Source organism: Papilio machaon, chromosome 8 (genome assembly GCF_912999745.1).
Source record: "Papilio machaon chromosome 8, ilPapMach1.1, whole genome shotgun sequence".
In the NCBI taxonomy this organism is placed as follows: Eukaryota; Metazoa; Arthropoda; class Insecta; order Lepidoptera; family Papilionidae; genus Papilio; species Papilio machaon.
This window is the reverse complement of record NC_059993.1, coordinates 2,846,297-2,860,699: the sequence shown is the minus strand read 5'-3', so window position 1 is coordinate 2,860,699 and position 14,403 is coordinate 2,846,297. Positions and strand designations below refer to the sequence as shown.

The 14,403-nt window shown below is 35.4% G+C and overlaps 1 protein-coding gene across 11 annotated transcripts in view; it reads right to left on the bottom strand.

The window, feature by feature from the left end:
* Positions 1 to 14,403, bottom strand: part of LOC106720752 — a 66,501-nt gene that overhangs the window by 17,687 nt on the left and 34,411 nt on the right. For 10 of the 11 annotated variants that reach the window (XM_045679132.1, XM_045679138.1, XM_045679139.1 and 7 more), the window contains 11 exons: positions 13,458 to 13,631; positions 11,508 to 11,556; positions 9,336 to 9,542; positions 8,309 to 8,589; positions 7,869 to 8,014; positions 7,463 to 7,659; positions 6,961 to 7,300; positions 6,581 to 6,762; positions 5,994 to 6,104; positions 5,736 to 5,874; positions 5,062 to 5,262 (listed from right to left, as the gene is read on the bottom strand). In XM_045679132.1, coding sequence (XP_045535088.1) covers positions 5,062 to 5,262; positions 5,736 to 5,874; positions 5,994 to 6,104; positions 6,581 to 6,762; positions 6,961 to 7,300; positions 7,463 to 7,659; positions 7,869 to 8,014; positions 8,309 to 8,589; positions 9,336 to 9,542; positions 11,508 to 11,556; positions 13,458 to 13,631 — 2,027 coding nt within the window. The remainder of the gene's footprint in view (positions 1 to 5,061; positions 5,263 to 5,735; positions 5,875 to 5,993; positions 6,105 to 6,580; positions 6,763 to 6,960; positions 7,301 to 7,462; positions 7,660 to 7,868; positions 8,015 to 8,308; positions 8,590 to 9,335; positions 9,543 to 11,507; positions 11,557 to 13,457; positions 13,632 to 14,403) is intronic. The other variant, XM_045679134.1, reaches the window with a different exon arrangement.

Here is a 14,403-nt window from a genome sequence, read left to right as displayed (position 1 = left end):
GTTAATTGTAGTGTAATATCCATCACAAGAAGGGAATACCTGCTTATATATAGTTATATAACTGCCTACTAATACCGATGATGGATGGAACGAAGCAGGCCTCCCCCAAAGATCGCCACAATGATCGGTCCTGTGCAACCCGCATACAGGATACTCCCGCAACCTTGACCAAATCATCGGTCCATCTTGATGGATCGAAGCATGTTTGTATTTAGTTAACTATAATTGATCAACACGTTAAAGACATATAGTATATTCAGATGCATATTGTAAGTTATTAAATTAACTGCAAAGATTCTACTTAAAATTGTCTAAAAAGGTAAAGAAATAAAGTATAAGAAATACTCAGCTGATGGAAAGATACCGTCGGAAATTAACGAAAAGCACTCGACATTAAAACATAATTATATAAAAAAGTGTAACTCGTACTAGTTTTTTTTACACACAAAAAAGCAAAGCTAAATTGATTTCACTTTTAACACACGAGTCTTTATAATTAGGCGGAATCTTCATTATTTTTATCGCACATTTATTTGTATTTTCTATTTCGGGTGTTGAACGTGAAAGCGGTAGCAACTAGACGCATTGACTGAAGCCCGCAATAAAAGCTTTCTGTGCTATTCAATGTTGCCATAGCAACGGGATTCCAACAATGGGATACCCTACACCCGACTATTCAACGGGAACTAATACCACGTAGTGTCTGGAACACGTGTATTGTATTATTATTTTTAAGCCTAGTTTGTTCTTACAATAATCTATTAAGGCGGAACAATACGTCTTAGCAATACGTATGATTATCGATAAATCAAGTCGATGTATTACAGCATTTTTTGACCTTAAAATAGTAGGTACTTGCCTACCTACTTATGTCATATTAAAGTTTGCACCGTTTTAAATACAAATAAAAGGAGACCTTCAGATTCACAGTTGGGGATGGTGACTCAATGCCAAACGAATAAAATAAATGTATAAAATTGTTATTGAAACAAAATTAAACGAGGGTAGCAAAATAATTTGCATAAGATTTCAAAGTGAATATTATTATAGTTTCGCATAATATGCCATTGATGAATAATTATTATTTACATTCTATTGTTAATAAAATATTTTATTATAAATTGCAGAAACATATGAACAGATCTATTTTTGTTGTAAACAGAAACAGAATTTAGATCAGATTACTTTGAGAATGGCATAAAATATGTACCTATATTAAATTAACTCCAAAAGATAGTAGATAAAGAATCGTTGAACTAATGCTCTATTCTTTTCTTACGAATTATTTAATGAAAGAAATCACCTTTTCAAAAGGGTATCTAATAACATCTGCATTAAAGAGCATACTCTTTTGTCATAAACAGATGCATCACTCACCAACAACTGAGATTAGGTAATATATTATAAATATATAATATATTATATATTATAAACATATAACAATTTTATCATCTTCACAAAAGCACAAATATACGATGTATTTAAACGTGCAGATTCAATATTATCTAACGTCGCCCACACACCACACATACACGCACTGTACCGGCCTATAATTATTGATCACGTCAAAGATAACAGAGGATGTTTAGATATCTTATCGCAGTATTGTTTAAAATACACAAACACATTCACAACGAAACAAACACATCCGAGGCGGTGCAGCGACGAAATTTAACGTAAGCATCCTAATGAGCTTTACTGTAAACCCCTCCGCAGATTTATGACCCACGTAATTGACTTAACATCTTCTAGGCCGCAAGTTATTCTTAACGCAGGAAATTAGGTCCCAAGCTAACACAACTCTTCGTATTTGATCGGTCGCGTTCAATGACCTTTTGATGATCGATGTATCGTTGATATAAATTCGATCGGATGGATTCGAAGGCGCACGTGGTATGTATACGTTTGGACTACGTACGTCCGCGCGCGCGACTTGTGGCAGACTAGCGAAGCGCAAGGCACGCGGGCGCAGCGCGGGCCGCGAGCACGAGATGAACAGCCCCGTGCCCTACCAGCTGCCGTACCGAGGCGCTTTATCTGATTACTTCATGGTGCAAGGACCTTTCGACACAAAGCTCACCGTAAAATCCACCTTGAAAATAACCGTCTAGAGCGCGAAATTTATATTACGAAACACCTTTCGAAAACTTAACCGATCGTGTTAGCTAATAGCGTAATTATTCACTATCTTTGTAATATTTAGGTAACATTGGCAAGGAAATAAACAAGCTAAGCGTTTCGTGTATATAAATGTCAATTGTTTAATTGAATCAACTCTCATGAGCAAGGTTAACGAATGGTATTAAAACGGCAGGGAATAACTCCCATTGTTCAAATCTATTATGCTAGTGTGTCATGACGTACGGAGGTCAAACGAACAAACAAGAAACTAATTTACCAATTGAAGTCGAAGCGAGTCTTTATAACATTATATTTTATGACTATTTTATATACCTTGTTAGTCACTAAGTCAATGTTGAAGGATTTAAACGATGTTCCAAGCACAAAGAAACATGTCTTGGATATAAGAACTAATTTCTTTACAAATTAAAAAAACAGCATTTAACTTACATGTCATTTATATATTGTATATAAAGTTATATACTTTGTAATTTCTACATGTATTCTTGAAATTGTACATGAAATATATTTTATAGAATTCCGTTGTAAAACGTGTTTAAGTATTTTGTAATATTTATGTACTTCATAACATAATTGTACACGTATTTATCCTTTAAAATGTTATCATGTTGTACCGCAGAAACCCTTTCTGAATAGAAGCCATACTGTTTGACGTCAGTCTCGTATAGCTGTCGCCGAAATGCACTACTGCAATTTTTATATCCCCGAGTTTACTACTTTCCTATACTTAGGAATCTAGAAAATTCTACGAATATCAAGATGCGAAATATTAAAAACTAACTTTTACCCGCGACTCTGTCCGCGCAGAATAAAAAATAGAAAACGGGGTAAAAATTATCCTATGTCCGTTTCCTGGTTCTAAGCTACCTGACCACCAATTTTCAGTCAAATCGATTCAGCCGTTCTTGAGTTATAAATAGTTATAAATACTTTCTTTTATATATATAGAAGTATATAATAATATCAGTCAAATCTCAATTAATGTATTTGTATACCGTCTTGAACTAGATTTTACCGGCAGATTGCAACGACGACAGTATGCGTAGATGTATGAATTTAAGAACATGACTAACAATAGTGTTTATAGAAGAAGAGAAATTCTTGCGGCGTTTATGAGGTGAACTGTTTTCACTTGAAGATGCAGCAAGTAACGACTGTTCTGGAGTTACGGAGCGCTCATAATTGATTCTCAGATCGTCAACCGCGACGCAGACTGTTAAATTGACCGCGCCAGACAAATCATTAAGAGCATTACAATCACAAAATGGAATATTCAAAAGAGAATGCTCTTTAGAATAATTTAGATTACAGTCATAATGTACATGAATTAGATTTTCATATCTTCTTCTAAGATTATTGTGTTTTTGATTACTTCGTGTTATATTTAAACGATATCATGAAACTTTACTTTTAAATTAACTTATTCAAGTATTCGCGTTTTTTTTTGTTCATCCTCTATGCACATTTTTACATAATACATTTTATAAGTCCCAGTTTCATTGTTTAATAAATGAATCGTAAAATTTTATCTACAAGTAATTGTACATTACATAATTATAAACAAGTATTTGAGATGTAAACGCCTAATGAGAATTGTGTCAGTCATTGGAAAGAGAAAGTCCACTTCTAGTTACGGATTTGTAGATAAAGAACTTTTTCAACGTATGGATGTCTCATTTAACTTTCCACTATTGATGGTTCGTTTGCTTCGTTAATAACTGATAATATTTTCGTGTGACATAATCGTGTAGTTATAAAGACCAGAATGTAATCCTTACGTGCAATCAACTAATGTTTTCTATTAGTTCAACGTATAATGACAACTGTTGAATAGATTCCAATGAAGGAAGGAAAAGGTTTTGGTATCAATTTTATTTTAGAAACTTTATTCGGCTCTATCTCTTCAGTTCCAATACATTAATTTGTAATGGGTCGCAAAAATAGTAAAAATTGGGGAAAAATGACTAAAATAAAATTAATTTTGTAAATATTGAAGTCATTGTTTTCTCAAACAGAATGAAAGGGACGTAATAGTGTTTTAAAACATGCGACAGTGCAGTCTAAACCCACTCTTATTAAGACAACATTGTTTTATTTTAAATGGTTACAATTAAAACAAGGAAAATGTTACCTAAATATTTGTAATTACTATCGCTTATCTTTCGTTTTCAATTAGACAAAAGTTAAACGACCGAAACGCAATTAACTGATATTGTACGCGTTGTTTTACTTTCTTCGAAACGTCGCTATCGAATGTCACTCAATAGAACATTATCTTGCACTCTGATACTGTATTTGGTAAACACTGACACCACTCGTACGACTTCAATTAAGTGCGAATAACGAAGTAATTATTCGACGTTTTTGTTTTTGCAATTCTGTCTTATTTGATTATTATCTACTATAATTTTCTTTGTTTTGCTTTTGTTTGTTACAAAAATAGCTTGAGAAATCTACTTGAGATAAAACTCGACGTCCATTTAATTTAAATAGTTTATAAAATTAAAAGAAAAATTTCTTAAAAAAAGTGTATTATGCTCGTTTTTAACCCATAATATAATTTATTTAAAGTTTCATATATTGAATTATTGAAAATAACGTTTATAACACGTGACAGTTATAAATGATGTAAACAATTCTATATATATAAAAGAAAGTTGTGTTAGTTACACCATTTATAACTCAAGAACGGCTGAATCGATTTGACTGAAAATTGGTGGGCAGGTAGCTTAGAACCAGGAATAGAACATAGGATAATTTTTACCCCGTTTTCTTTTTCTTTTTTTTTTTATTCCGCGCGGACGGAGTCGCGGGTAAAAGCTAGTTCTTATTATAATTAAGTTGTAATGAAATGTAAATTCTTCGATATTTTAGCGAATTCAGTAGTCGTTTGAAACTATAAAAAAACTTAGTACTCACCCGGCGCTGGTGAGGCTGTTGTTGCTGGCCGTGAGGGAGTCAGCGGTGCCTTGCGCCATGGCGGCCAGCTGCCGGTCCAGGATGGTGTTCTTCTCCAGCAGCTGGCTCCACTGCCGCACCATCGCCTTCGACGATGACAGCTCCTGCTTCAACTGCACCTCGTCCAGTGAGTTCAGACCACTGCGCAGTGAACTGTCCAACCTATACGAATATGAAGATATTGTACGAAATGTAATTTTTCGGTTTATCCGGTAGTCAGAATACTACTTCTTATTATATAAAAGAAAGTCGTGTTAGTTACACTATTTATAACTCAAGAACGGTTGAATCGATTTGACTGAAAATTGGTGGGCAGGTAGCTTAGAACCAGGAAACTGACATAGGATAATTTTTACCCCGTTTTCTATTTTTTATTCCGCGCGGACGGAGTCGCGGGTAAAAGCTAGTTCATAATAATTCTCGATGAGAAATTTGTGGGCAGATTGTCGAAGACTTTTCAGATCTCAATATAGTATGTCTGCGCTCGTTACACACAGTGGAGTCGACTTTTAAAACACAAGACATTGTCAATAAGCAATGATGTAAAGATTAACCTGCGTATTATGACTTTTACATTGTGCGATTTGTTTTTTTCTTACAACTCTTCACTTAGGTAACATAACCTCATAATGTACCTTTCAATATAATCGTCAACACTCTGCAGACTAGTGATGGAGTTAGCAAGATCGTTCTCCATCATGAGGTCGTCGGAGGCGAGGCTCGACAACGTGTCCAGAGATGGCGTACGCTCCCCGCCATTGCGACTGCCGCCCACTACATAAAAGAATTATATAGTCAACGACATTAATATAATAATTTGGTAATGAAGAAAAACAAATAATATGATTCGAAAATGATATGAAACTTTTTAAGTTAAAAATTAAATTGCTCACGTTTCCTGCTTCTTTGTGCTAGAGGACTTGAAGTTATGCGTTCTTTTGACCTCCGCAATTTACTGGCATCAGAATCTGCCCGCTTCATTGAAGGACTCCCATCCGTATTTTCTTTAAACAAACATACAATTTTAAAAGATGTTGCAATTACCAAATCGAGTAAAGCCTAAAAAGTGCTCAAAGAGATAAACTAATTAAAAAACAGCAAACTTTAACGTTGAAACAATCCCGTCGTTGATATTATCTTAACTTTAATAGGCGTTCCCGCCAAAAGTCAATTAATTAGTATTACTTCTTTTTAAAAGTAAATTCTCGAGTAGTGTATAATTTCCTGCCAGTACGCTTCTTAAAAAAAAAACTTTATTTCGTTTAATAAAATTGATAAGATTCGTAAAAGATACTGAATCCCATTAAATTGTTTTCATATACATTTTTATTTTAGGTTGGGGTAGAAGTATTTTTTTGATAATCTAATTTATCAATATAAAATGAGATTGTCAACCGACTTTTGCGACATTTATATTTCTTTAGAATTAAAGACTATATACGAATATATTGGATAAGTTTAGTCAAGTGTACAAACTTACTCCTGAAGAGCAATGCGGGTTGGTCGGCGATTTCGTCGTCGAAGAAGTCGCGTCCGTCGGACAACGAGAGCGAGCCAGAGGCGTGCGTGGGCGTGCCCGGCGACGGCGGCGTCGCCTGCTTACTGCCCGACCCGCTGCCCGCCATGCTGCCCGTCTCGCTTCCCGCTCGACTGCCCGTCTCGCTGCACACAGTAACCAACATCCACAAAACTACCCTAACAGCAACCTTACAACATTTTATTTTCCAAATTTTCACTTTCCATAAACGAAGTCTGATTATCAAAATTGCTTTTTTATAGGCTAAGACAGACTTCTACTGCTTGCAGTGAATTCTTATGTTCTAAGCTTTCTTTTTCACTTTGAATATAAAAAATACATACATGACTTCCTTCACCGGTGACAAGACTTCTCCGTCGACACCGTCCGCCTCTTCCACGATGGGATCCGGCGACTTGGTCTTGGTATTAGCGGTCTGATAGGCACTGGAGATGGAAGGAGCGTCTCTATCGACTTGCAAGTCATTGTTGCTGTCACTGGTGCTCGTAGACGAGATGAGACTGTCAGCTGGCGAGGTCTCGTCGTCCAGAAGACTTTGAGTGGAAGTTTCCAGTGCTGACATATCGAACTTGGACTCCTCGAGTGTCAGGGTCAGCGTATGATGGTCGTTGCTTTGGTTTGTGCATGTACTAGTTGTACTGTAGTTGGAGCTTGTCATTGAACCTGTGGAAAAATTTATATATGTCTAGGTTCGGTGGCTACATATCGCTAAATGTGGGAGTAAGTAACGTTACTTAATGACTTTTACCTCTACAATTCTTATTAAATAAGAATCATATATTCTTTACCTATAAAAGAACTAAGTTATTCGTATGTTATACTGACCCATCATAGTCCCGCGCAGGGAGTCATGTTGGCTGAGTGTCAGGGACTTCATGAGTAGCGGATGAGGCGGTTCGTCGATCACTATTGTCTTGGTGGGCACTTCCTGCTCCACCTTCTGGTTCTCCTTAGCGTCCAGCTTTGACTTCTCATCTTCACAACTGGACACGCTCAGCGCCAGTGATACGTCGTCTTGAGATCTGAAACGATAGAATTTTTAGTTTGCTATTTTAAAGTAACAGGTTGTTTTTAACTATAGGTTGTTGTATTTTGTTTTGAATCTTTCCCTTCCCATTATTTATAAAAGGGACAAAAAGTGATTTGGAAGGAGAGGGAATTAATAATTTATTTTTCCGTTTATCCCATAGTCTTCTCGGTAAGACAATGGCTTTCTGTAATCCATTGGTACCTGGTAGCCATGGCCTCGCCGGCAGCGTGCGCCTGCCAGGCAGCGGTACCGAAGTGGCTCTCCTCGCTCTTGCAGGACGGACTCGACTCCTTGCTGGAGCCCACTGTAGTCGGTGACACCACACCGCTTGAGGTCGTAAACGATTTCTGGAAAAAATATGAAGAAAATTTTAAATTAAATACAACATACCCACTCGCCTAAGTTGCATGCGAGTAAATCAAGCTTGTGAGATGACAAATTGTGATGAACCAGTCATTGAGGAAACAGGTTTAATGCTACCCTCAAATTGGAAACTTAAGCAATCACTAAGTGTGGATTTCTCATACTAAATTTAGTCAAATTGACTTTAACAGTTTTAAAGATTCTATTTGCGGCAGTCAGAGCCAATTTATTACACAAAAACTACAAAATTAATACAAAATCTCAAGACAATTACAAACCTGCTTATCAAACTTTTCGGGTTGTGCTCTATCCATAACGAATTTCTCTTCATCTTTATAATCGGTTTGAATCCTCGCCGGCCTGGTGCGTGTTCTGTAACGTTCCAGGGTGGACATGGGAGAGTTCTGTCGCACTGGTTCCGCCATCACTGGCTTGGTTATCGGCGACGGCGGCGTATACGTCGGCGCTGGAGTCTCGTACTCCGGAGATAGTTCACCTTCGAATGAACTCGGCAGCTTCGGGAGCGGGATCACCGCGTGACCGGTCACTACCGCTTCGTCTGTTACACAAACATGATATTAAGGAACCATACGGAACAATGCAAGGAAACAAGAAAGACAAAAACTTTAGTTGGGTTATTATCGAGGTTAGCGTTGTAATGTTGCAGATTGGGTGAAACAAGCATACAGCAATGTGGGCTTTATCGTTACGGCATTGTTTTCACGTTAGTTAATTTTAAATGGTTACCAATTTAACATTTTTACTTCGGTAAGATTTTATAGTGTGTCTATTGAAGGATGATTAGTTTGATAAGTAACGCCTATGAAGTATGGAATTAATTTTGTATGATAATTATATCGTACTTAATGGACGGGTGTCGTAGTGTCGAACCGTAAGCGCATAATGAACAACTATGAACTATCGAGCATAGGTCTTTGTCAACACCTCAATTTTTGGTTTAATGATTTATATAGTTTATATAGTTTTGACGAATAAAGTGGGGATATAAGGAAACAACTTTATTTTTATTGTAATTCAAAAACAAATATAACGAAATTTTCGATTGCAAATTCTATGAAAAGAGCCATCGAAAATTGAAAAAATGCATAACCGATTTTACTCAACCCATCCCATAGTGAATTGTCAAACTAATCATTCTTAAATAGACACATTAAAGTAGCGTTTTCATCTTTCACATGTTATTTAACTGTCATCTCAGTAATCACTTTATAATACTTGTCTCTTGCAATGATCATGACGAAACTTTATAAAGGGTGACCGCGTTACCAAGCGTGCCTATCTTACCCATGATATCAAGGTCAGCGACTTGCAGCTCTCTGAGATGGAATGTGTGAGTTCCGCGCATCACCATCTCCAGGTTCCTGGGGCGGCGGCGCGCTAGGGGCGAGCCACCCGTCTCACCCGCACCACCTTCCCCGCCCTCGCCACCCTCACCACCCGTCCACACGCCGGAGTCACTCGACACCGCGGACCCCGCACCTACGGACACACCTGCCGTCAAACATCAAACTAAATAGATATGTCAGTTTTCGGATGTTGCCGAATGGATAAAGTTATTCTGAGTTGGTGTTTGTGTCTATGATCCTTTATCTGTACTAATATCATAAAGATGATAGCTTTGTTTTTTGGTAGGTAAAGAATACACTCAAAAACTACTGGATCAATTTCAAAGATTTTTTTTAATTCTGCGCGGAAGAAGCCGCAGATAAAAGTTAGTCGGTGGTCGGCTAACAGTACTGATGCACGATGCTCATAAATAGTCTACATAAAATACTCTTAATAGTCTATATACATATAAAACTGTTTAAGAACTCACATATCAAAAGGAAGGGCTAGTAGCCCTTTAAAGGGAAACCTATTGGGATGTACCAAATAAGTAACTTTAGAATAGTGCAAAATTAAGAGTTACAAAATCATTCGGCTCTTATTTCTGCCCATCTTTTACCAGTCATTCAAAAAAGACCTATCTTTAGAGTTTATTTTAGCCGACTTCAAAAAGAAGGAGGTTATCAATTCGACTGTATTTTTTTTTTTTATGTGTGTTACCGCGAAACTCCGCCCTTGGTGGTCCGATTTTGATGAAAAATATTTTAATCGAAAGGAAGTGCTTGCAGGTGGGTCCCATTTTTTTGTTTGTTTTTTTAAATAACTAGAAGACTAGTAGATTTTGAATATAGCTTCAAAATTTGTTGCGAAAATTAGGGACATTTTTGCTTTCAGCGCTTACGTAGGCTAAACTATAGGACCTACATAAAAATTATGTATGGCGAATTGTAGCTGTTTAAATGTGCTAATTAAAATTCCACGATAGCATATATCTATATTTTATAGTTTTCTCACAATAACCATTTTTTTCTTCAGAAACATCAACTAAATTCATGCCCTATTTCCGACGCTATTATTCGAGTTCAGTATTAACCCTTATGTAAATAAACATGTTCATTATCAAGAGAATTTAATGTAGATTATATTTGCAATTGAAACTATATCATTCTGACTAATAGTTTAGGAGATATCGTAAGAATAAAATTACGCGGAAACGAAAAATGCTACACGAAAAGCACAATTTTGCTTTCTGGGCTTACGTAGGTCAAACTATATGACTTACATAAAAATGATGTATGGAGTAATTTATTTATATTATTTTGGAGTCGGTTTCGGCCTAAGTAGGGACATAAACGTAAGTATGTCTAATACATCTCAAATATAAAATTTTATCTATTTACTTCGGCCGACACCGACAGCGAAATAACAATAATTATACAATACTAGCTTTTACCCGCGACTCCGTCCGCGTGGAATAAAAAATAGAAAACGGGGTAAAAATTATCCTATGTCCGTTTCCTGGTTCTAAGCTACCTGCCCACTAATTTTCAGTCAAATCGATTCAGCCGTTCTTGAGTTATAAATGGTGTAACTAACACAACTTTCTTTTATATATATAGATAGACATGTTACAAGAAAGAAGAGAACTTTCTTTAGAGTTTAGAGACACGCAAAATACGCGCTTGTCGTGGAGTTGCGGAAAACTGAGCCCATACTACTAACTAATAGAGTTTAGAGAGTTTTCATGACATTATTTTGTTTCTTTTTAGTGCATTTTGTTTGAAATTGTTTTTTTATGTTACTTTTAAGTGCATTTTGTATGAAATTGTTTTTTTTAGGTTACTTTTGAGTGCATTTTGTTTGAGATTGTTTTTTTTTTTGAAGTCGGCTATTTTTTTTTCTTAAAATTTTTGTTTTTTATCATCATTATCGTGAATGTTATCATAATGAATCGAGGTTTACTTTAACTGAAACGTCGAACAATAAAAAGTATTTCAAGGTAAACTAGTGTTCTTCATAGCAAGACAAAAATTACATTATCTGCACGTGTATTGTTACGAAAATTAACTAATCATTAAAAAACCCAATGGTGTAATTAAAATTGTCTACAACGAAAATCAATAAATTTACCTTCCCTCCATCCGTCTGCCGCACTTGCCTTCCTAGTATTATTGACCACCTGGAAACAACATATAAATATGTAAATACATAGCAACTTTCACTTTATATATAACATATAACAAATATTAACCATATTATTACTCAACAAACGTCATAACTATGAAGATATCCTCACAACCAATAACCAAATGTCTCTCGCTTCCAAAACATAGTTAAAGCGTTAAAAATAAATAGACTAGGCCTAAATGCATCTCACTACGCGAGATATATCACAAGATACTTACGAAATATTTCAACACTCACTGAATTAAAAATATTATTTTAAAACACGAGTGTCTACGCAGCGGAGTGAATACAACGAATGGACGCGGTTAATTATTTTCATTAGGCCATTTTATTTCAAAACGTTATGCATGGCTTTACACGACTGTTCACAATCTCTTTGTGCGATTTATTCAAGCGTTTGTTAGTTTTTTCTCCTTTAATAATGTCGTTTGCTATATATAAATTAATATTTTGCAGTGAAGGATCACAGTTTTATATCTTTAGAACAAAAAAAAAACTTGCTTTAACTAATATATAAGTAAGGGCTATTTATGGTGCCAAATTAACCATACAGAAAAAGTTCAATTAATTTAAAAAGAGACATCTTTTACGTAAAGAACTTGCACAAAAATAATTATAAATAGCTAATTGAAAATTAAAAAGTGAAACGCATAATAATTCAAGGTTCTCAAATACACACGAAATTCGCATCCTTACCTTTAGGTAATTATTATTAAAAGTATAACAACATTTTGTAATGTTGACGACAGTTTAATTACTCGGTTCAGCATTGTCTTATTGTGATAGAAATTACAGAAGACAAATAAAATATTTTCTTTTTAAAATATCTTCCCTTGTCAATACCGTGTGCATTCAAACGCCTAGTGCAGTATGCAGTGGCTATATTTTTAGCGAACCGCTCCCGGTATCTAAATTGGTACCACTGAAATAGGTAACTTATGACCTACTTTGAAATACAAACGAATAAGAACTCTAAAGTCTTCAGAATATGTACAATATTCTAATGTACCGGACACGGTTGACATAGTAGGCGTTTTTAGAAGCCATTAGCAGAAGTGCTCAATGAAAGCAGTTTTCTTTTGTTCTCTTTTCGCTCAAAGCTTTGTAGGAAGAAAACCCGTGATGGTCTTTTTACTATTGTATAGGCACCAATGAATAGATAGGACATCGACAGCTTTTTAAAATTCGACAAATACTTCGCAATCACCTGTTAAAGAACTCAGGATAACCGGGTACCTTTTTCTGACAAGAATAAATATCCGTGTTCCGAGGAAACATGCAGGTCAAGTATACGAGTGTTTCTAATTTTTATTTATACAGTACTGTTGGACTTATACTAAAAATTTAAAAGATAGAAGTTGCACAAAAAATGGAAATACCTTAAGAATTTATTTTATTTCTTGTAAAATTAAACACAGAACTTCATATTCTCATAAAATCTAAAGCTAAAAGCACGTGGATTGGGCTTCATTTTTCGATCATCGTAAGAGATTACGTATAAAATATTCAATTTTTCGATATTACTGCTTCGAAACACGTATGAATTTTATATCTTCCATCATATCGACCAGTGAAGCTCATTTATATTATATATGCTACATATATATACATAATATTATGCGATATTATACATGTAAAATATGAATTTAAATTTTATCAAACGAAATATAGATACAAAAATGATTTATAAGAGTTTTAGAACGCTTAATTTGACGCATAAAAGTTGGCGTTTGAAGTTAAAAAGCAATGTAACTAAATATTGAATGAAATCAAGATATAAGCTTGTTATATACCATTTCTACTGCCGCAGCCAGAATCGTACGCTTAGTGGAAAAGCGACCTAAGTAAGGTAAAAGATAGTGGAAATGGAACGTATTAATGAATAATTCAGACCTGTTTAGCTGCCTTAGGGTCGATGTTCTTAACGGCGGGGTACTGCGGGCGCGGTAGTTGGTTCGTCTGGAATGTGTATTTCCCGGGAGGTTTCTGCGCCTCGCCCCCCGGCACTCGGGTAGCGGATGTCCCGCGTACATTTTGCTCCCTAGGTAAGGCTTTTACACGCCCATCCTGTTTTCAATAAATTGCAAGTATTATTTTGCTTACTTTGTCTTACTAAAGTTGTAAATGCGAAAGTTTAGAATAGATGGATGTTTGTTGGAAGGTATCTCCTGAGCGATTCAATAAATTTTGATGAAATTTGGCACAAATGTAGAAGATAATCTGTAAGAGCACATAGCCTACTAATAAAGTTGTTTATACTTAATCCCGCGCGGACGGGGTCGCGGGTGACAGCCAGTAGGTTAAATTTTACAACATCATTACAATGATCTATGTAACCGAAACAGAATCTTTTGAATCAGCTTCGATTTTGTTTTTAAATATGATAGGGGCGTTAGAATCCTTACTGCCAACTAGAAATGTTCAGAAAATGTTCAGGTGGTATTTAAGATCTTAACTATAATATTCTCACGATAAGTGCCGATATGTAAATACTTATAGTTAACCTCGACCTTGGCGCGGTGTCTCTTCAAACCTTACAAGTGACAAAATGCAAATGCAATCGTAAAGACTGAAGACAATAACGTATTCTTACCAAGTAAGTATACTTCGTGCAATTAAATGGGTTACGCAATACGAATCGAAACGGTGTTTCTTATCGATTTGATAATTCAATATAAATTAAGTTATTAATAAATAGTTAGGTGTGACTTATATACTTTAAATAAGTATTTAGGAAGATTTTCATTTAAAAAATCAGAACTTTTTTTGTTTAAAAACCGCCCGTGACGTAATATTAAAGCTTATTAAATAATTAAGTCCATTTGGTCCAAAGAAAAAT